We start from the raw sequence: 23,695 nt of genomic DNA on the forward strand, positions 1-23,695 counted from the left end.
TCATCCCATGTGGCCCATGTTTTCTCAGATGGGTCTGTTATTCATCTGATGCAGGTAGCACGACCATTTCTCTTCAGTCTTTTGTTCCGGTTTTGGAGACAGTATGTGTTTTTGCAGTCAAAGCGATAAATTGCATGTTTTTGGGGTGCCACCATGAGGGTTCTAAGCAGATGCCTGTCTCTATTAACTTCAGACACCTCAGGATATGTTCCTAGTACTGTGGCTATGGGAAGGTGGTTGGTGTAGGCCCTGAAATAACTCTTGCATCAATTTTCTAATATCAGATCAGTAAAGAAAATGCTTGTATTTTCAATGTTTATATTTATATTCATTATAACCTTTATAATGACTAATGGAGAAACTCAAGCTTCCCTTCTGCACACACAACAGCTCTGGTGACCCTTCCCGGAGTTCTCATGGGCTTTATAAAGCTCCTTACCAGCCTGACATAATCTAGAAACTTCTCAGAAGACATGGCAGACTCTAGAAAGTCTCCTGGTTCTAGATTCATGATTCTCCATGGCCCTGTGTCCATGTGTCACCCCAGAGGTGGCTGCACTCCCTACTGGACAACCTTATCGCTGTGGATATTTTCTATTTCCATTTGTTACATCTGTAAATGCACTGGCATCCTTTGATCTGAAAAGCCCTATTGAACTCTCCAGCCTTGGTTCTTCTTCTTCTTCTTCTTCATCATCATCACTGCTGTATTTACCCTGTTAGATGACTACCTCTCCTCAATTAACAATCTGGCATCCTCCTTGAGTGGCCCAGTTTAAAGGTTGCTGCCCCTTTCCCATTCTGCTGTGGAACCTTCATGGTCAGCACAACCAAGGTCACACCAGGATAACGTCAATGTATTCTGCACCTCTCCCACCCGCTCATTTCCCATAAATGCTGGCCGAGTTTCCTTCCTTTCTCTTTTGATATGGAGAGACAGGCCTAGAGTTGATTAATCACCACGGCTGGGCTCTCGCTTCCAATAAAAACAGCAACAGCCACAACCTCTGAGGCACAGAGAGAATCTGGAAACCCCCAAGAAACTCACAAGGAGGAGGCTGTTGATCTGCTACAGTACCAGGTAAGTAGGTTCCCACTGCGCCTCAGCAGTGCTTTCTGAGTGAGTCCACAGCTGCAGTCTTTGTGTAGGCTTGGAAGGATGAGATTTTAATCAGGGAATGTTAACAAAAGTCGATTTCACTGTGTGCATGCACAAACCGACAAAACAATATTTCCCTCAATAATAATCAACATTTACTTAGGCAGACTAAGAAAAATGCGGCTTGAGAAATAGTTGGAATTTGATTAGAGGCAATTTACTTTGTATATTTTGGTAGTTAAGATGATGATTTATGTTATAGAGGCTACAGAGCTTTAACTTTTTTAATCTCAGTCTCTACTGTTGTTAAATAATTATTGTCTCATGCCTCCATAAGCTCCTGCAACTGTGAAAATTGGATCAGCAGTTTGCAGGGGAGGGAGAAAGCGGCCATGACTGCAACCTCGTCTGTGCAGCTGGGAAAGAAACGGGGAGGGAGATAACACTACTTTACCCAAAAAGGCATCCTTTCGATTCCCACATTCCTCAGGCATCTGCAACGTTATCAAACCCTTAAAAGGAGAAGGGAGCTTTGCGAACAGGGACTGTTAACAGAGTTTTGCAAGGGAGTTCTGTTCTCTAGGTAAAGGAGGAGGAGCAAATACAGCATCCTGGGGGTAAGTGACTGTCTGTAGTGTGTGTTTGTTTGTGTTTGGGGGTTACTTGCTGTGTGCTGAGCTTGTGTTTGTCTGTCTGTTTGTTTTTTTGAAGGACCCTGTGCTGTGGCTGCAGTGCTGTAACAAGGGTGAGGCACTTGCCTCAGGTGCAAAAAGCCCAGGGCACAGAAAGTGGTGGAGGGGAAAAAAAGCCGCTGACAGGCACAGAGATATCTATAATTGAGGTGATCTCCCCCCGGCCCCACCTGCTCCCCTCCCCCCCCCCGCCGCGCCACTCCTGAGTGTCCCCTGGCCCTGACTTGCTCCCCGCCCCCTTCCTGGACCTGGAGTAGAGCAGCTCCATGCTGCCTCTACTGCTGCCACAGGGTCCTAGTGCCCCCTATTCACTGCCAGGACAGACTGACTGTGAGCCTGCCCTTCTCCCTCAGACCCTTTCATTTTCCAATGGGACCCTCCAGCAGCACAGCCCCCCCCCCCCCCCGCCCGCAGTCACTGCTCCTGACCCATGCTGGGCAAGGAGGCAGCCCCCCATCCCTCACCCCAGTGAGGCTACAGTCAGGGGCAACAGCATGGGAGGAGGAGCACACAGTGCCTCCCGGCACCCACCACGGGGGAGATTTCTGGACCTGAGAGGGGCCCTAGGAGCACATGCAGTAACAGTGGTGGGGGTGAGTGTGCTGCTGAGGGGCAGGGAAGGGGGGCTCCTCCCCCAGAGCTCACTGCTGCTGCCGGCAGGGAAAGGGAGGGGGGAGTCCTCCTCTCTGGCCCCTGTCCTGGAGCAGCCTGCCTGCACCCCAAACTCATCCCTTGCCCTGCCCCACCCCAGAGCCCACACCCCCAGCCAGAGCTTTCACTCCCCCACTGCACCCTCAACCCTCTGCCTGAGCCCTGAGCCCCTCCCACACCCCAAATCCCTCATCCACAGTCCCCACCAGAGCCCTCACCCCCCCAACACCCTGATCCTCTGCCCCAGCCCTGAACCCCTCCAACACCCTAAACACCATATCCCCTGTCCCAGCCAGAGCCCTCATCCCCCAACACCCTGACCCTCTGCCCCAGCCCTGAGCCCCTCCCACACCCCAAAACTCCCATTCACAGCCCCAGACAGAGACCTCACCCCGACTCTTGCCCTGGCCCCACACACTCCAAACCCTCCATATGCAGCGACAACCCACAGCCCTCACCCCTGCGCCCCATCCCCCTGCACCCCTCCCATCCCCAAACTCCCTCCCAGAGCCTGCACCCCAATCCCTTGCCCCAGCCTAAGGCCTGCACCCCAGACCTCCTCCCTCATGCAAACTCCCTCCCAGAGCCTTGGGCAGGTGAGCGGGCAGAGTTTGGGTGGGGGTGGGTTCTGGGCACCACCAAAACTTCTACAAACCTGCCACCTCTGATCCTGCCCTGCAGACCTGAACTCCCAGCATTCTCAGGACACTTGCTAATCCCTAGTGGCCACTGCTGATATCCAGCACCTCCCACCTCTCTTAACCTGTGAGTTCCTCTCTGGATTGGAACTGGACTGGAACCAAAGACCATCTTGGAAGCAACATTACCAGCCCAAGCAGTCAAAAATCATGAGTTGACCCCCCAAAATCACAGGCTCTACCACGGCCCCTTCATTCATTCTTCGGCGGCAATTTGGCGGCAGGCCCTTCCCTCCAAGAGGGACTGAGGGACCCGCCACCGAAAAGCCGGCCCTGGGGGAGGGTGCAATTTTATATTCTTGCCTCGGGCGCAAAAATACCTAGTTACGGCTCCGTGTGGCTGGCAGTTGGAAGCTGTGAACTTCAAAGGAAGGTCTGAAAGCTAGAAGCCTCTGGTAATCGACTGAGCCTTAATCAGTGAGAGAGGCTATCACACAGGCCAGGGCTTTGTAAAGCAGTGCATAAGTGACCAGGGAGCTTTGCGACCAGGGGCTTCTAACAGAGAGTTTCACAAGGGAGTTTGGAAGGGGAGTGGGAAGGGGGCAAGGATCCCTTGCTGTTTTCATCTGTTTCCCTTCCGTTCTCTTGAAAACCTATAAACTAAACTACATCCAAAACTTCTTGCTTGAAACAACCCTTTCATTAACTAGGAGACAATGCAGGCAGAAGCCAAGCAGCAGAGTGGGGGCTATCCAGTTTATTGCGCTGAGTGCAGCATGTATGATTACCTGCCCTCTGGGTGGGTGGCGTATGTGTGCATTTGGTGCAAGGAGCTCCTGGCCCTCAGAGACCATGTACGGGCTTTGGAGGCCAGGGTGGTGTAACTGGAGAAGATAAGGGAGGCAGAGAGGTATGTTGATGAGGCTTTCCAGGACACTGTAGAATTGTCCCACCTCCGCTCAGACAACCCCTGCTCTGTTGAGGAGGATGAAAGGCCCAGAGAAGCAGAGCAGTCAATGGGAGCAGAGGGAAACCTTCCCATAGTTGGGACCCTCCTTCCAGATGGTGTTAGGGTTGCCTCTCGCACTGAGGTTACCTCTCCAGGGGAGGGAACTCCAGTCACTAGGAAAAGGCAGGTATTAGTAATGGGAGATTCGATCATTAGAAACATAGAGAACTGGGTTTGTGATGACCAGGAGAAACATATGGTGACTTGCCTGCCTGATGCAAAGGTTGCGGATCTCTTGAGGCATCTAGACAGACTTATGTGTAGTGCTGGGGAGGAGCTGGTGGTCGTGGTACATGTAGGTACCAATGACATAGGGAAGGGTAGGAGAGATGTCCTGGAGGCCAAATTTAGGCTGCTAGGGAAGAGACTGAAATCCAGGACCTCTATGGTTACATTCTCAGAAATGCTCCCAGTTCCACGCGCAGGGCCAGGTAGGCAGGCAGAGCTTCAGAGTCTCAATGCGTGGATGAGACGATGGTGTAGAGAGGAGGGGTTTACGTTCATTAGGAACTGGGGAAACTTTTGGGATGGGGGGAGCCTATACAGGAGAGATGGGCTATGTAAAAGAAGCAGTGAGAGATAAAAAGACTTCCTTTAAAAAGTGGAAGTCAAATCCTAGTGAGGCAAATAGAAAGAAGCATAAACACTGCCAAATTAAGTGTAAAAATGTAATAAGAAAAGTCAAAGAGGAGTTTGAAGAACGGCTAGCCAAAACTCCAAAGATAATAATAAAATGTTGTTTAAGTACATCAGAAGCAGGAAGCCTGCTAAACAACCAGTGGGGCCCCTCGATGATTGAGATACAAAAGAAGCGCTTAAAGACGATAAAGTCATTGCCAGGGCCGGCTCTAGGTTTTTTGCTGCCCCAAGCAAAAAAAAATTTGGCTGTCCCCCTTCCCAGCCCTGGGCTCCCCCCGTACCCTCCTGCTGCCCCAGTCCTGGGCTCTCCCCCCACCCACACACACCCCCTGCCACCCCAGCGCTGGGCTTCCCCCTTTCCTCCCCACCAGTGCCCTCCCTCCACCCAGCTGCTGCCCCAGCCCTGGGCTCCCCCTCACCAGTGCCCCCCCACACCTCCTGCCGCCCCAGCCCTGGGTCACTGGTAACTCGCTCCCAGGGCGGGTCATTCAGCCGGAATTTTGGGTGTGCACAAAACACAGACAGGATTGGTTCCCATATGGTTACAGAGCTGCAGTAAAGTGGAACAATTTTCAGCTTGTGTGATTGGAGGATATCTGGATGCATATTATAAGACTGTCCTCCATAAATGAGGAAAAGTTGAGGTGCCTTTATTATTCTTTTGTTCCACTCTTTCTTTCTATGGGGAATTTGCCAATGCAATATCACTGTCTTCCTTTCAAACAAACAAAAAGGCAATGGCTGTTGAAAATAGCAATTCCAGTCCTAATAAGCATTTCTTGCTCAATTTTATCCTACTTTTTCTACAGCAAGTTACAGTGTATCAGTATATTTGATTTGGGAGAAATGAAGTAAAAGCTGCCCAAACCGAGCTTGAGCACTCCTAAATTTTGAGGTGTTCAAATCTGGAAGGCAGGTGCTGGGGGTGGGAGAGGGCTGTGGGCTCCATGGGGGAGCATGGCAGCAACTGTCTGGAGCTGCACGGAGCCAGACACGCTGGTCTGAGTGGCACAGCAAGCAGTTTGGGGGTTGGAGAAGGGGTAGGTAGTTCCGGGGGGCAGTCAAGGGACAGGGAGCAGGGGGGGTTGGATGGGGAAGAGGTTCGGAGGGGCAGTCAGGGGACAGGCAGCAATTGGATAGGCATGGGAGTCCAGGGGGTTTATCAGGGGACAGGTAGGGGGTGGGGTCCTGGGAGGAAGTTGGGTGGGGTCTCAGGAGGGGGCAGTTGGGGACAAGGAGAAGGGAGGCTTAGATAGGGACTGGGGTCCCAAGGGGCAGTTAGGGGCAGGGGTCTCGGGAGGGGGTAATCGGGGGACAAGGACTAGTGGTGCTTAGATAGGGGCTGGGGTCCCAAGGGGCAGTTAGGGGCAGGGGTCTCGGGAGGGGGTAATCGGGGGACAAGGACTAGTGGTGCTTAGATAGGGGGTGGGGGACCTCGGGGGCAGTTGGGGCAGGGGTCTGGGGAGGGGGCAATCAGCAGCCAAGGGCGGGGATTCAAAGGGCTCTGGGCTCCCCGCGGCTGCCGGCAGCGCAGAGCCCTCTGATTCCCGGCCATGGCTGGGATTTAAAGGGCTCTGGGCTCCCCGCGGCTGCCTGCAGCCCAGAGCCCTCTGACTCCCGGCCGTGGCTGAGATTTAAAGGGCTCTGGGCTCCCCGCAGTTGCAAGCAGCCCAGAGCCCTCTGACTCCCGGCCGCGGCTGAGATTTAAAGGGCTCTGGGCTCCCCGCAGTTGCAGGCAGCCCAGAGCCCTCTGACTCCCGGCCGCGGCTGAGATTTAAAGGGCACTGGGCTCCCCGCAGTTGCAGGCAGCCCAGAGCCCTCTGACTCCCGGCTGCGGCTGAGATTTAAAGGGCTCTGGGCTCCCCGCCGCAGCGGGCAGCGTAGAGCCCTATGATTCCCGGCCGCGGCTGGGATTTAAAAGGCTCTGGGCTCCCCGCGGCTGCCGGCAGCCCAGAGCCCTCTGACTCCAGCCGCGGCTGGGATTTAAAAGGCTCTGGGCTCCCCGCGGCTGCCGGCAGGGGCGGCTCTAGGATTTGCGCCGGCGCGCCGCGGGGGGCACTTTGGCGGTCGCCGGTCCGCGGCTCCGGTGGACCTCCCGCAGGCACGCCTGCTGAGCCGCGGTCTCAGCGGACCTTCCACAGGCATGCCTGCGGGAGGTCCACCAGGGCCGCCTGTTGCCCTCCCGCAGGACGCCGCCCCAAGCGTGCGCTTGGCACACTGGGGTCTGGAGCCGGCCCTACTCATTGCAGAGAAACTAAATGGATTCTTTGCTTCAGTCTTCACGGCTGAGGATATTGGGGAGATTCCCAAACCTGAGCCGGCTTTTGTAGGTGACAAATCTGAGGAACTGTCACAGATTGAAGGGTCACTAGAGGAGGTTTTGGAATTAATTGATAAACTAATTGATAATTGATAACAAGTCACCGGGACCAGATGGCATTCACCCAAGAGTTCTGAAAGAACTCAAATGTGAAGTTGCAGAACTATTAACTATGGTTTGTAACCTGGCCTTTAAATTAGCTTCTGTGCCCAATGACTGGAAGATAGCTAATGTAACGCTAATATTTAAAAAGGACTCTAGAGGTGATCCTGGCATTACAGACTGGTAAATCTAATGTCAGTACCGGGCAAATTAGTTGAAAGAATAGTAAAGAATAAAATTGTCAGACACATAGAACAACATAAACTGTTGAGCAATCGTCAACATGGTTTCTGTAAAGGGAAATTGTGTCTTACTAATCTATTAGAGTTCTTTGAAGGGGTCAACAAACATGTGGACATGTGATCCAGTGGACATATTGTACTTAGATTTCAGAAAGCCTTTGACAAGGTCCCTCACCGAAGGCTCTTATATAAATTAAGTTGTCATGGGATAAAAGGGAAGGTCCTTTCATGGATTGAGGACTGGTTAAAAGACAGGGAACAAAGGGTAGGAATAAAAGGTAAATTTTCAGAATGGCAAGGGGTAACTAGTGCTGTTCCCCAAGAGTTAGTCCTAGGACTGATTCTATTCAACTTATTCATAAATGATCTGGAGAAAGGGGTAAACAAAATGAAGTGATTGGGCAACAAAATGGCAAATGAAACTGAATGTGGATAAATGTAAAGTAATGCACATTGGAAAAAATAACCCCAACTATACATACAATATGGTGGGGGCTAATTTAGCTACAACTAATCAGGAAAAAGATCTTGGAGTCATCATGGATAGTTCTCTGAAGATGTCCATGCAGTGTGCAGAGGCAGTCAAAAAAGCAAACAGGATTTCAGGAATCATTAAAAAGAGGGTAGAGAATAAGACAGAGAATATATTATTGCCCTTATATAAATCGATGGTACACCCACATCTTGAATACTGTGTACAGATGTGGTCTCCTCATCTCAAAAAAATATACTGGCACGAGAAAAGATTCAGAGAAGGGCAACTAAAATGATTAGGGGTTTGGAATGGGTCCCATATGAGGAGAGATTAAAGAGACTAGGACTTTTCAACTTGGAAAAGAGGAGACTAAGAGGGGATATGATAGAGGTATATAACATCATGAGTGATGTGGAGAAAGTAGATAAGGAAAAGTTATTTACTTATTCCCATAATACAAGAACTGGGGGTCACCAAATGAAATTAATAGGCAGCAGGTTTAAAACAAATAAAAGGAAGTTCTTCTTCACGCAGCGCACGGTCAACTTGTGGAACTCCTTGCCTGAGGAGGTTGTGAAAGCTAGGACTATAACAGTGTTTAAAAGAGAACTGGATAACCTCCGTGAATTTAAGTCCATTAATGGCTATTAGCCAGGATGGGAAAGGAATTGTGTCCCTAGCCTCTGTTTGTCAGAGAGTGGAGATGAATGGCAGGAGAGAGATCACTTGATCATTGCCTGTTAGGTTCACTCCCTCTGGGGCACCTGGCGTTGGCCACTGTCGTTAAACAGGATCCTGGGCTGGATGGACCTTTGGTCTGACCCAGTACGACCGTTCTTAGGTATGTTCTTATGGATGGGAGAGGGGTAGCCCTAAATCTATTAAACACAGAAAAACACCTACATTTTATCTGTCAGGCACAGAAGTGGTACTTGCCTGTGCCTTTACTCCCTAATGCCATCTCTGTTCACCAGCAGTTTCCCAATTTTCTGCTTTAACGCTTGCATATCCCAACAAGGGCATGGCAGAGAGAGACAGAGACACACACCATGTGTAGGAGAGAAAGAGACACACATTTTCCCTTTAAGTACACTGACCCCACCCATTGCGCATGTACAAAGTACACTGCTTTCTTAAGTAGATCAGCAAGTTGAGACAGCAGCTTCTGCCAGAAAGCTCCCTCCTTCCTGAGCCTTTTGGTGTCCCCACCCTGCTCCATTGAGAAGGTACAGGAGTGGGGGTGAGGGGCGGAAGCAAGGAGGGGGACACCCTGACATTAGCACCCCCTCTGCTCCCTCCCCCCCCCCACCCCCGCAGAGCAAGCAGGAGGCTCCGGGGAACAGCTCCAAGGCAGAGGGCAGGAGCTGCACATGGCAGTTCGGGAAGGGACAGCTGAATTGCCCAGCAATCTATAGCCTGCTGGGCTGCTGCTGCACAGGGAACTTAGGGGAGGAGGGGGCTGACAAGGGGGCTGACGGTCCACCCTGGTTCCAAGCCCCCATCAGCTAGCTTCAATGGGCTGCTCTTCCTGCAAGCAGTGGACAAAGCAGGTGGCTGCCAAACAACGTTTTAAGGGAGCCTTGTGCAACTTTAAATGAGCATGTTCTCTAATTGATCAGCCACATAACAAGGAAACAACATTAACCGGGACAACTTAAAGTGAGAAGTTACTGTAGTATGTTTGGGGTGTGAATGTGGTGTGAGTAAGGTTTGTTTTGTAATCAATAAAGAGCATTTAGAGTATTATATACCAACACTGTGTCTGGTATCTGCTTGCTCCCCATCCCATAGGGAGACTTCTATTGCTGGTCTAACAGTGCTCTGCCGGAGCTGCTGCTGAACAATCCCTCATTGCTGTGAGATGACTAGCACTGAAGACCTGGTTCAGGACGAGGATGCAAGCATTGAAAAGCTGGTTCATGACGTGGCTGTCTACCAGTGTGTGGGCATCCAGATAACCAACAACACCAGAAGCGTTACCCTCGGGAACCCCAGGTAAGCAAGTTCCCATAGCCCCCTCCACGTGGCTTCGCAAGTCAGTTTGCGGCTGGTGTCTATACAGATGGGCCTGGGTGTGGGGTATGTGTCTGCTGCTGAATATCTATCAGTCCCCATACATCCCATCTGTCTCTCCCCTGACCCCACCTGATGCCCCCACATGCCTCCCCTTAGTGTCCCTGACTGTACCCTGGGCAGCGAGCGGCTGCCCCCTGCAGCTCCCCACTGTGCTCCACTCTGCCAGCTCCAGCATCAACTGCCGCCCCAGGGTCCTAGCGCCCCCCACCACTAGTGCCAGGACAGGCTGACCCTGACCCTGCCCTTCCACCTGAGATGGATGAACCGTTCTCTTTTCCAGCGGGACCCTCCACCAGCACAGGGGGGAACCCCCACCTGCAGTCACCGCTCCTGCCCCATGCTGGGCAAGAGGCAGCCCCATCCCCCACCCCCAGTGAGGCTAGAGTGAGGGGCAGCAGCAGGGGAGGAGGTGCACATGTGAGGGCAGTCCCGGCCCCAACACAGGGGAGACGACGGGGCTTACTGGACCTGAGAGGGGCCCTAGGAGCACGTGAAGTGACAGTGGTGTGAGGTGAGTTTGCTGCCAGGGGGATGAGGGGAGCCCCTCCCCCGGAACTTGCTGCCGCCAGCGAGGAGAAGGCTGGCGGGAGTTGTCCTCTCTGGCCCCAGCCGGAGGCAGCCTGCCTGCACCCCAAACTCCTCATCCCTGGCCCCGCCCCACCCCAGAGACCGCACCCCTAGCCAGAGCCCTCACCCCCCGCACCCCAATCCTCTGCCACAGCCCTGAGCCTCTCCCCTGCGCCGTGAACTGCTCATCCCCGCCCCCCCCCCACATTCCTCACCCCCGCACCAAAAGATTTGGCCAATGTAGTTTCTTTCTCTTACTGAAGAAAATGTATTAGACTTTAGTATATCACATTTTCTGATGTAACCAAACACTTTGTATTCTAAATTGAACAAAACAAGTATCAGCATCTCAATCCAACATTTCCGCTTGATATCAAATCAGACCATCTCATGAAAATATTAAACACAATAATTCTGGCAACAAAAAAACCACAACAAGACAGAACATAGAACATACAACATAATTGTGATTGCCAGTAAATCATAGTACGTTGAATGCTGTGTAGCTGGCATTAATGTTCTTTGATTATCTGAAAGACAAAAACAGAGGTCCACCCCTTCGGGGCAGTTAAATACTTAAAATATACAAATACTCTTGTTGATTCTAGGCAAAACAGAGGAATTACCCCATATTTTCTCGTATGTGCTTCTTAGACAGCCCTGGTTCAGCGGCCTCTACCTTATCAGTTAGTTAATTTGCATTAACACAGATGCTCTCCGGCTTGCTTTTTTTTTTTTTTTTACTGTTAACTCCTGCTTTTAAACACTGAAAGAAAACATCACCACTTATAGTGCCTGTAGAGCCTAATAAAATTTTCATTACATAGCACTGTATACAGTCTTCAACTGATTTAACAAAATTATTCATAGCCAAATGAGTGCAATCTAATAATTTCTTTGCCTGAATTCATTCACAAACATGTCAAAGACACCAAAAACTGTTCTCTCTAGCTTTTTCACAAAGTTCAAGTGCTGTTCCCCCCAGCAAACACAGAGTCAATTTTTCATTTTCCCTTAAAAATCAATTGCTTTTTCCTTCCAACAGCCACTTTACCAATGCAAATCACCATTCCAAATATCCTTCTGAGTATTTGAAATCCTCATGCTTATATTCACTTACTCCTTCTTTCCACTACACCCTCAAAAGTTTCCAACCTGTTTTCCAAATCTCTCTGTCTGTTGCCCGTCCGCCTGGGCCCGATCCTTTTTCTCGCTGAATCGTCCCTATCCTAGGCACTACCAGTTCTTAGCTAGGAGGGTGGGCTACTCAACTAGCCCTCACCCTTCTGGTCTTGTCCCTAAAACATTTTTACTCACAAGACTACCTGAGTCCTTCCTAGTAAGGCTTGCCACCTGGCAAAAATACACGGCCATCGGGTAAAGGCCATTTACTTAACACACAATCCAAACTCCTAAAGGGGGTCTACCCAGAGACCCACCCATTTGTCTGCTGACACTTAAACAAACAAAAAATTACACAAAAAGCAAAGAAAATTACAGTCTAAGCCAAATTTTTCTACTTCTATTATATTGTCCGCTACGGGGGGGGGCGGGACTGTAAAAATCTCAGGACAACCTCAGAGCTTCATCGCACACATGGCTTCCACCCTGAGGAATTACGAACGAGAAGTTCAGTTCCGCTCACACACCTAATGCCCAAATGAACAGAGCAGAAAAACATCAGTAACTGGTTAAACAAAACAGAGCCAAAGCTAAATAGTGCACCAAAACCAAATAGTGTTTCCTTATTCTATCAGAGCTCACCTATAATCATGCTATTCTTAACACAAAACACCAACAGTACCAAACAAAGCAAACATAAACTAACAAGGGTAAAACAGATAGATGGTGTAAATTCTGCAATGCCCCCCATTCTTAATTGCTCACCAAACTGTGACAAATTCCTGTTACTAATTTATCCCTCATGTCAGGTGATCAGACCGACAGAGCATATAATCAAATTTTAAAGCTTCATTAAAAATAATAAAACAACAATGGAGAGTGTTGGGAATGCTCCCACATCACTCGGGAAAAATATGAATGCCCCAAGCCTTAAGCCACTTTAATACTTACACATATCCAGACTGGCATGTCTGTGTATAATGTTCAGAGAAGGGAAATAGGTGGACGGGAGATTATCCTGTATACAGCTTGTCCAGCATTTCCAACATGCTTCCACTCTTGGGATGGCTGTTCTTTTACACCCTGGAATCTCCTGCGGCGTCTCTTTCAGAGATTCCAGTTCAGGTCAGCTGCCTGTCCGGCTTCAGGGTTGCAAAAACTGTTGGATCTCACTGAACCGTTAAGCTTTTCAAATGCAATCTAAGTTTTGTAACTTATACTGCTTTTTGGTTTGCCTTTTTTTTATTTTCCACAACCAGCTGGGGCTGAAGCAGTTTTACTTAGCACTTAGCATAGTCCGCACTAATTCATGACCTTGAACACAAAACAACTTCTCCTTTATCTCAGGGCTAAGCCGAATTTCAAATTAACCCGTTCCTAGACAAATTGCTCACACTGTGACAGAGGTTTTTCTTTGTGATTAAAGCTCCACTGAGATATATGATCTTATCTAGATTGAAGGTACCTTCTAATGGGCATTGTTTAAATGAATTTTCACGCGTATACAGATTCCAATCATTTAAATACCTGCAGGTTTTAGGACCATAATGTACGTACATGTAATATGCTGGGGTACCCTTAGGGGGTGAGGTGGAATATTTAGACAGTCCCTTACCCATTTTCCACTCACACAGGAGAGACTCACAAGGAAAGGGGAGGGAAGATGGGTTCACACACTCCTAGACCCAGGCAGCTTCCTCGCCGGACTATGCCAGGCTGAGTCAGCCCACCGTGGGTCGGATCTCCTAAAGATCCACTAGTTACCGGGCTAGCCCGGTAACAGCCACTCACACTGGTGTACACACACACACACCAAGGCCTCTTTTTCTTCCTTTTTCTTTTTCTTTTTCTTTTTCTTTAACCCTTTTTCAACCTTTTTATCTTTTTTTTTTTTTTTTAACCATGATGCATCTTTACCTGGTCCGGACCAATACCATGAGGCGGTATGACAACCCCTCTTGAGGCGGTAAAAACCCCTCAGCACCGGTGCATTCTAATGCATTTACCTATGCATTACCTTATGCATTACCTTATGCATTTCCTTGGCCAACTCAGCAGTTCCCAGTACTGCTATAAACTAACCTTATTGGGGCCTCTCCCCAATACCACTTTGCATCTGATCCTGCTGCACAGTCAATAAGTTCAGATGGCGTGAGCCCAACAGAGAGACAGACGTCCTCACGGAAAGTCCTCCTCTGATACCCCAATAGAGATTTCAAAAGGTCTCATACCTCTCATGTGGCGCCATGGGGTTCGAAGGGGAATGATCCGTAGTAGTTGTCTGTGGGTCCGTGGGCGTTGCCATCCCGGACGAGCCCCCAAATTGTCGAAGAAAACTCAGTTCTCGCTTTTTGTTTGGGTGCAGCAAAATTAAATACTTTATTATTTCTCCAGTAATTACCATGGAGGGAGAGAGTGCCATAGGACACAGGGTCCTGGACAGGTCTCTCAACTGGTAAACAATTACAGCAAGCCTTTATACCTTTTACAGACAATTTCTAGCAATAATACAGACAGTAAAAAGCAACAAATACATTTTGTTTATACATAAGCTTTTCTGCTATCTCACTAGAAAAACAAGACTGCAAGACTGCATATTGCAAGGTCGTAATAACTTTCACACAATTCACTCTGTCTTACATTATCTTGCTTCCTCACGTCACCAGGGTCACAGTTAACCTAACTCATACTAACTAACATTCATTAAGATCTCTTCAAAACCTTGTTAATTATTTACTGGCTTCCACAACCTCATCCCTGGCCCCGCCCCACCCCAGAGACCGCACCCCTAGCCAGAGCCCTCACCTCCCCGCACCCCAACCCTCTGCCACAGCCCTGAGCCTCCCCCCGCACCATGAACCGCTCATCCCCGCCCCCTCCACATTCCTCACCCCCGCACCCCAACCCTCTCCCCAAGCCCTTCCCACACCCCCAAACCCTTCATCCCCAGCCCCATCTTAGAGACTTCACATTTTTAGATTATTTTAAAATATATACATATTGGCTTACAAGGTGGGGGGGCAGGACTTGGACCTGTTCTGGGCACCACCAAAAATTATACAAACCTGCCACCCCTGTATGTGTCCAGGACTAGGGTTGGGGGTGTTCAGAGGGAAATCATACTTTTGTTGGGGGAGGGAGAAGAAGGAAATGTTTCCCTGGCCAGATGATTTGAAAGGAAACAGCTGCTGGAAGCCTCTTGGGAGATGGACTGGGGGCAGGTGACATGGCGATAGGCCTGTGATATAATTTAAAGGTGTTCAGTGTATTTATTTCACATGGATACCACCTCCACATACATGTATGTCTGTCATGTACACTCACACGTATATGCCCACACATAGTCATACAAACATATACACACGTGTACTCACATACACACACAGACACACACACATCATACGGCTGTGTATGGCTCTGAACACTTTAGTTAATAACATAATGTGCAGAACCATGTAACGCTTTCAGCATTGCCAGATTTCTACTGCATTAATAGCCCAAAGTCATTTAAATACTAGCCTCAAAGTAGCCCATACATTTATTGAAACAAAGGTGTTTTTTTTTTATTAACCCGTTGGTCTGTACATCAAATAACAAAGGAAAACTTTCGTTAGTATCCAGTACAGATTTGATTTAAAAAAAATAAAAAACCTACAAGCCCCAGCTGACGTTCGTCCACATTAGCAACAATGCTGTGAGAAAACAATCAAATTCAAAATCAACCCCCCCAGGGGAATTTTGACAGGAAGGTCACTCCACCAACTGCCCCCCACCTCAACCATATTAAATTCCCCTTGACAGTTAGATCATTACACACCCAGCCCAGATGAGACCCCCTACAAAAACCATGACAGCCAGTGACCCCACCACTAAAAATCCTTCCACCCAGAGTCCCCTACACCCTAGGGAAACCCAGAACTTGCAATATAAGCTCTGTCACCCAGACTCCCCCTTCTTTCCCCCCAAGTAAACACTCTGATGCCCAGAGCTTCCTGCCACCCAGTAAAAACCCAGAGCCCCCCAACAGACAACCTGCCACCTAGAGCCCCCCTCGCCCAGCCCTTTCATGTGCAGCCCCAGAGGGGCAGCTCTGGCTCCTCCTGCTGCCTTAGATCCAGCCTGACTGCTGCTATCTCGGAGGCTGGAGGGCTCCTCCTTGCCCAATCCTGGAGCTTGCTGGAAGCTGCTGGGGTCCAGCACCTCAGCCCAGGCTCTGCAGCAGGCACTCCCACCCGGCAGGCTGCAGCTGTGTGAGTGGGGAGCAGGGCAGTGGGGGAGGCAGAGCCCAGCCCAGGTGAGGTTGGAGGGTGGGGGCCACCCCTTATCTGCACTACCTTGTGCCTTGGTCATGCAGGAAAGACCCCCCTGCCTTGGGGGCTGGCTGAGGTGGGGCTGTGCTGTCTTGTCCAGCGACCTGTGTGTCCCCTCTGCAGATGTAGTGGCTGGACTGTGACCCACCCCAGCCCCTAGGCTCAGGATTCCCCTGCTGCTGGGATGCAGTTATTAATTATTGTTCGGGATGTTGTGTAATGAAAGGAACCCCGTGGTGTTTTCCTCCAGGAGTTACTGTTATAGTGGCTGGGCCAAGAATGAGCCTGTGCCCCAGATCACCCCCGGTTCTTCAAAGAGCTGCGTGTTTGTGAAAACAAGTGGCACAGCCCGTGGGAGCGTCGGGGTGCTGAGCTACGAGTCCGACACTTTCACCCTGGCCATCATGTTCTCCAGCCCCTACGACCGCAACCTCTACAGCTCTGAGTTTGCCATCCAGATCTTCACTGGCAGGAAGCACTTCGACAACATGGAGCACCTCTACCACTACATGTACAGCCACGACCCTCCCTATAATTGCAAGTCCTTCCAGAAAATGATGCTTACTCATGGCAAGGATGGTGAGCTGGAGGTGACCAATGAGAAGATCCAGGTGAAGGCTACCATGTCCAAGGAATATAAGTCCATCATTAAAGTGCAGATCAAGGAAAAAAATCCCTGTTCCTGCCCCTGCCCCTGCCCCAATGTGATTTTAAAAAGTTGTGTTTCTTGCTTATTTTGTAACCTCCGAAATAACAGCTGTTGTCATACGAAGACCTGAAGTTTAAGCATTTATCATGGTGATAAAACTCTCAGAAAGCTTTGCAAAAAGTAATGCTAAAAAAGAGAATATAGAATTATTAGCAAATAAGAGCTACAATTCTTGTACATGGAAATATGTTTCAGAGCCTGGCCTTTGGGTATAGCTGTATAAGGTTGTTTTTAATTGCATGTGTGCTTGCCAGGTAAAATATAATTGGCTAAGCAACTTAAATAACAATTCTACATTGTAATGGAAACCAAAAGAAAGGGATAAGTAGATAAGTTCATAACGTAAGAATGGCTATACTGGATCTGCCCAATGGTCCATCCAGCCCAGTGCCAGATGCTTCAGAGGGAATGAACAGAACAGGGCAATTTCGAGTGATCCATCCCCTGTTGTCCGGTCCCAGCTTCTGGCAGTCAGAGGTTTAGGGATACCTGGAGCATGGGGTACCATCTTGACTAGTAACTGTGATAGGTTCCCCACTCGCCTGGCAACGAGTTTCACAGTTTGCGTGTATGTTGCAGGTATGTTGTATGCCCCCAGTGCTGCTCGGCTGGGCAGCGCAACTGGAGCTCCCTCAATCCTGGAGCGCTGGGCAGGCAGCATGGTCCCAGCACTGGTAGTACGGGTGGCATGGTGTGACGTGGCCCCAGCCCAGGGGTCTTGTGCACACCACGACCCTCAGCCTGCCTACCCCAGCCTCGGCCACAGAAGGCAGGAGCGGGATTGAGGGTGGAGCGTGGATGGGGCCACGCCAGGTTTGTTTTTGGGAAGCACAACCTTCCCCTGCCTATGATACCTGCTGCCCGTGATTGTCCTGATAAAATGAGAGTAGCAACATTGTATGTAAAGTTATACAATTCCATTGCATGGTGTTAGTAAGACATATTCGAAGACTGGGGAGTGGCCTCTCAAAAAGCTTCATCTTACAAAGAAAGTGCTTGGCATTTCCATCCACACAGACTTTTTGTCTCTTGAACCTCAGCTGGAGATTCTTCTCAAAGAAGGAAGGGTGGATGCCGCAAATCATTCCCCCCTTTCTCTCTGCCCATGGCACCCATGGCACCTGGAGAACAAAGGAAGGAGCATTGGACCAGGGGAGGGATCTTGACTGAAAGTTCAGTCAGTAGAACTGCTGGGACATGTGGTGTGAGAGCTTGCTTTGAATTCATTCCAGTTTGTTCAGTTAGGCATTAGTTGCATTTTACTTTTATTTTTTCTTGTAACCAGTTCTGACTTGTGTCTCGTTACTTGCGTTCACTTTGTCTATCCTTTTGTAGTTAATAAACTTGTTTTATTGTTTAATCTAAACCAGTGTGTTTGCATTGAAGGGTTTGGAAAAACTCCATTTGGGATAACTGGATTTGTGCATATCATTTTCTATTAATAAATGCCAGACTTTCTGTGAGCCTGTATTGTCCAGGAGGGAGCGCGGCAGTACAAGAAGCACATACCTGGGGAAAGTTGGGGACTGGGATTTTCCTGGTGTCCCTCTGCAGTGTAACTCATGAGTGGCTGGCTGCAGCACTCACACAATAGCAGTGTAAAAGGCACCGCAACTTAGAGATGAACCGCAGCAGTTCATCAGTCCATCAGTCCAGATTGTATCCTGGATATGTCACAATCCCCCCTCTGTTGTCTCTTTTCTTTTTAATCTTTCCTTGCACTGAAGCTGTTCCATACCACTAAACAATTTTGTTGCCCTTTTCTATTTCCAACATAATTTTTTTGAGATGGGACAACCACATCTGCACAGAGTATTCAAGATGTGGGTGTACCATGGATTTAGATAGAGGCAATATGATATTTTCTGTCTTATTATCTATCCCTTTGTTAATGATTCCCAACATTCTGTTACCTTTTTTGACTGCAGCTGCACATTGAGCGGATGCTTTCAGAAAATTATCAAGGAGGTCTCCAAGATCTCTTTTTTGAGTGGTAACAGCTAATTTAGGGCCCATCTTTTTTTGTATTTGTGGGATTATGCTTTCCAATGTGCAGTACTTTTCACTTATTAACGCTGAATTATGTCTGCCATTTTGTTGCCTAATCACCCAGTTTTGTGGGGTCCCTTTGTAACGCTTTGTACTTAACTATCTTGAGTAATTTAGTATCATCTGCAAACTTTGCCACCTCACTTCCACCCCTTTCTCTAGATCAGGGATTCTCAAACTTAATTGCACCGTGACCCCCTTCTGACAGCAAAATTTACCACATGACCCCAGGAGGGGGGCCCAAAGCCTGAACCCACCTGTCCCCTGCCACCCCTGGTGGGGGGGCCAAAGCCCAAGCCCCACTGCCCAGGGCGGATGGGGGCCCAAAGCCAAAGTCTGAGCTCACTGCCCCATGTGGGGAGGCCAAAGCCCAAGGGATTCAGCCGCAGACGGGGCAGGGGTGGCTATAACCTGAGTCCCGCCAGTCAGGGCTGAAGCTCCTGGGCAGTGGGGCTCGGGCTTCTGCTTTGTACCCAGGCTCCAGCAAGTCTAACACCAGCTCTGGCGACCCCATTAGAACAGGGATGTGACCCACTTTACGGTCCTGACCACTCTTGCCAACTTTCACATGGTAAATAGGCAACCCGACTTTCACAATAAGGCAAAAATCAAGCTAATCCCATTTCAAAACAAGGCGAAAACAAGCCAGTCCCTAAGAACCCCAACACTTGATGTGAAAGGATCCCCCCAGCGTGCAGTCTGGAACTGTGGTGGGCCCGCTGCTCACCCCTGACTCTATCCCCCACTTCCCTCTGCTTTCCCCTCCCCCGTCCCTGTTTGCCAGGAGACGATAAAAAAAAAGAAGCTACAAGCCAACAAGCAACTCACAAGCCAATTAAGCCAAAAACAAGCCCAATTTCTGCATTTTTTTTCCCACGGGTTTGGCATGTCTGGTTCTGACCCACAGTTTGTGAACCACTTGTCTAGATAATTTATGAATATGTTGAATAGCAGTGGTCTAAGTACAGATCCTTGTGCGACCCTGGTATTTACCTCTCTTCTATGTGAAAACTGACCATTTATTCCTACCCTTTGTTTCCTATCTTTTAACCAGTTACCAATGCATGAGAGGACATTTGCATTATTTTGTTTAAGAGCTTTTCTTGAGGGACCTTGTCAAAGGCTTTCTAACAGTCCAAGTACACTACACCCATTGGATCACCCTTGTCTACATGTTTGTTGGCCCCCTCAAAAAATTCTAATCGATTAATAAGACCCATGATTGCTCTTTTAAAAGTTTTGTTGACTCTTCCCCAACATATTGTGTTTAGCTATGTGTGTGACAGTTTTGTTCTCTACTATAGTTTCCAATCACATTGTCTGGTAGTCAAGTTTGGCTTACTGGCCTGTAATTGCCAGGATCACCTCTGGAGCCATTTTAAAAGATAGGTGTTACATTAGCTACCCTCTAGACATCTGCACAGAGGCTGATTTAAGAGTAGGTTACATACCATAGTCAGTAGTTCTGGAATTTCATATCTGAGTTCCTTCAGCATTCTGGGACAGTTCCTGAGGTCTGTCACCTAAAAAGAATGGCTGAAGTGTTGGAATCTCCCTCACACTCTCTGCAGTGAAGACGAATGCAAAAGAAAAAATCATTTAGCTTCACCGCAACTGACTTTTTCTTCCTTGAGTGCTCCTTTAGCACCTCTACCACCCAGTGGCCCCACTGATTGTTTGAAATTTGCTCTTAGTTTTTGTGTCTTTAGCTGGTTGCCCTACACGTTCTCTTTTTGGCCTGCCTAATTATACTTTTACACTTGACTTGCCGGAGTTTATGCTCCTTTCTGTTTTTCTCGGTAGGATTTGACTTCCAATTTTTGAAGGCTGCCTTTTTGCCTCGAACCATTTCTTGTACATTGTTGTTTACTCCTGGGGGCATTTTTTTGGTCCTTTTATTGTATTATTTTATTTGGCGTATACGCTTTGTTGAGCCTCTATTATGGCATTTTAAAATAGTCTACGTGCAGCTTGCAGGCATTTATCCCTTGTGACTGTTCCTTTTAATTTCCATTTAACTAGTTTCCTCGTTTTTTTGTGTAGTTCCTCTTTTAGAAGTTAAATGCTACTGGTATGGGATCCTGTGATAAATGAAGAGGGGGTGGTAGCTCCCTTTTATCGACACCCAGCCAGTCAGTTAGCTGTAAAATCCCTCTTGGTGGCTGTTCTCTGCTTGCTTTACCTGTAAAGGGTTAACAAGTCCCCCAGGTAAAGAAAAGAGAGTGGGCACCAGACCAAAAGTGTCAATGGGGGGCTAGAACTTTTTAAAATGGGGAAAGAAGCTTTCCCTTTGCGTCTGTTGTGGCTCTCCGGGAAGGAAGGAGTCATGGAGCAGCAATGCTATAAGCAGCTTTAAGCCAGCTATGAGAAATTATCAGCTCATACCTAGAATTACTTATTTAAAACCCTCAAATATGTAAGTAAATAAGGAATGTTTAGAAAGACGTGATTAGGTTTATTTTTGTTTATTTTTTAAGGCTTGTAAACTCCTCTGTGCTAACCCCAGGTGCTTTTATTTGCTTGTAACCTTTAAGCTGGACCCCCAAGAAAGCTATTTTGGGTGCTTAATTTTTGGGATTGCTCTTTTAAAATCTAGCAAAAGCCTAAGTTCCAGATGTATTTTCTTTCTTTTTGTTTTTCATAAAATTTACCTTTTTTAAGAACAGGATTGGATTTTTGGTGTCCTAAGAGGTTTGTGCATGTTGTTTGATTAGCTGGTAGCAACAGCTAATTTCCTTTGTTTTCTTTCTCAGCTCTTCCCCAGAGGGGGGTTAAAGGGCTTGAGGGTACCCCACAGGGAGGAATTCCCAAGTGCGTCTTTCTGGATTCCAAGGGGTTTTTTGCATTTGGGTGCAATTTAATAAATCCCCCCCAAGGGGTCTCTGTCTGAACCTTGTACGTCTCTTACCTGCAACCACGGAGATCCTGGACTTTAATCTCTCACCTAGCAGCCTAAATTTGGCTTTCAGGACTTCTCTCCTACTTTTCCCTTCATTACTTGTACCTACATGTAACATGACATTATAATAACATTGCAAAAAGAGGGAAAACAATAAAAAGGCAGAGCAGGTTGGGCTGATAATGTGAAATCACAAAACACAAGTAAAGCAATGGCAAAGCAGAGGCTTATTCTAGCTGCTTACAGACATACGTGGATCTTGCAACACACCCAGCACATCTGTCAGCAGGTGCTTTTGGGGGAAATATATATACATTAACAGAGCTGTGCAAAATTACAACAAGAAACCAAGAAGGATGTAGATATAGTGCTTCACAGAAGGCTTGAATAGCCAACTTTAATTTGTGTGATGATTTTAAAACATGAGTTAAATCTAATAAAATGGTCATGGAACAGTTTTCAGTTTTTACTATGGTGCCATACAGCCCACCTTTGGCCTCACGGCCTCACCCTTCATTGGCCCTCATTCCCCCCCTTATAAATTTCAATACCCCCCAGTATCAATTTTTGGGGAAAACACTGGCTACGTGCCCTCCCCAAACACTGATCTCCCATTGTGTCACCTGGCTGGGTCAGGCCTGGCATGAGCGGGAGGAGAAGTGCACCTCAGCGCCCACCATGGAGCAGGTTGGCCCGCAACTTGGGTGAGCCCTCGTGTGCTGAGAGCCTCTCAGGGTATGTCTACACTGGGCACTAAGCCCTGATTCAGACTTGGGTTTGATCCCAAGCCCCGCTTCTGTCCACACACAAATCACATCAGCGTGGACTCAGGATCTGTGTCCTTGGACCCTGCTGGGGAATGGGTCTGAGTCCCAGCCAAGCCCTGTCACGTTGCAGTGTGGATGCAGGTCAAGCCACAGACCCGAGGCAGCAGGTCTGTGTAGTGCAGTATGGAGACATTAGCACGGCTGTTGCTTGCACTCCAGCAATTGTAAACTCCTCACCCCCCCTTCCCCGTTAGCTCCATTCATTCTTATTGTTACTTATTTTCTGGTTCCTCATAACCAGTGAAAGTCCCTGTCATTCATAAGAAAAGCCCGATCAGCTTGTGCCACCCACACAGCCAGGGGCATGAGACCTCCAGCCCCGTCCCCAGACACCCAGCCTCTACCTACCCCCTTCTCTCCTCTCTCCATCTCCTCCTTTGCTGCCCTCTCCTCCCCGTAGTCTCCTAAGTATGATCCCCAAACATCTGTGCCCCTGTCTCTCTAATAATCACAACAGCAGTGTCACGCCCACTGAAATGCAGGGGGAACTGCCATGGCTAGCCCCAGCCTTTCTAACCCAGGCTCCTGCTCAGCCTCCCTGATTGCACCCAGCATCTCTAGGTGCTGCAATTTGCTCCGGCAGGTAAATATTGGTACAAACCATGGGCGGCGCATAACGGAGGCTGGGGGAGGCTAAGCTTCCCCAAACCTTGTGCTGCTGGGGGCTGGGCAGTGGTGGATTTGGGGTCCCTGGAAAAGTCTCCCCCACCACCATGGCCCCAGGGCTGGAAGAGCTCTCGCTCCTGGCTGTGGCCCCAGGGCTGCATCAGGGGCACAGAGCTTTTCTGGTCTTTGGGTGTGGGGGAAATGGGGGAGGGTTGCCGGGTGCCCAGTTTTCTACTGGAACATCCAGTGGAAAAGGGAACCTGGCAGCGTCCGTTCAGCAGGTGAGTCCAGGGAGAGGTGGGAGTGAGCGGGGGGAGGGGAGGAGAGCAACATAGGGAGGGGGGAGAGGAGTGAGTGGGGGCAGAGCCTTGGGGGAAGAGGCAGGGTAGGGGGCGAGGCAAAGGTGATTGGTTTTCAGTAACTAGAAAGTTGGCAACCCTGCGGGGGTGAAAGGAGATGGAGCGCGGAGTGGGGCATGAGGGAAGGGGCAGAATGGGATTGGGTCATGAGAGGGGCTGTAGGTGATGGGGTGGAACAGGGGAGGGGCTCCAGACTTGAAGCTCCAGCCAGGGCCAAGCTCTCAGCCCCCCCACCCCATGGCCCCAACCAAACGCTCATCGCCTCCCGCCCCAGCCGGGTCCACAGGTGGGGGCAGAGACTAGC

General features: G+C 49.0%; 1 protein-coding gene across 2 annotated transcripts; it reads left to right on the forward strand.

Moving 5' to 3' along the window:
- Positions 1 to 904: 904 nt before the first annotated feature.
- Positions 905 to 17,999, forward strand: LOC123350258. 2 transcript variants are annotated; one of them, XM_044988747.1, is made up of 3 exons: positions 905 to 1,081; positions 9,659 to 9,862; positions 16,193 to 17,998. In XM_044988747.1, the coding sequence occupies exons 2-3, from the start codon at positions 9,729 to 9,731 to the stop codon at positions 16,719 to 16,721; spliced, it is 663 nt and encodes a 220-aa protein (XP_044844682.1). In that variant the 5' UTR covers positions 905 to 1,081; positions 9,659 to 9,728; the 3' UTR covers positions 16,722 to 17,998. The 2 variants fall into 2 exon arrangements, with proteins under 2 accessions (XP_044844682.1, XP_044844684.1); XM_044988749.1 differs by lacking the exon at positions 905 to 1,081 and adding an exon at positions 1,568 to 1,716 and having other exon boundaries at positions 16,193 to 17,999.
- Positions 18,000 to 23,695: the final 5,696 nt, after the last annotated feature.

This window comes from Mauremys mutica, chromosome 15 (genome assembly GCF_020497125.1).
Source record: "Mauremys mutica isolate MM-2020 ecotype Southern chromosome 15, ASM2049712v1, whole genome shotgun sequence".
NCBI lineage: Eukaryota > Metazoa > Chordata > Testudines > Geoemydidae > Mauremys > Mauremys mutica.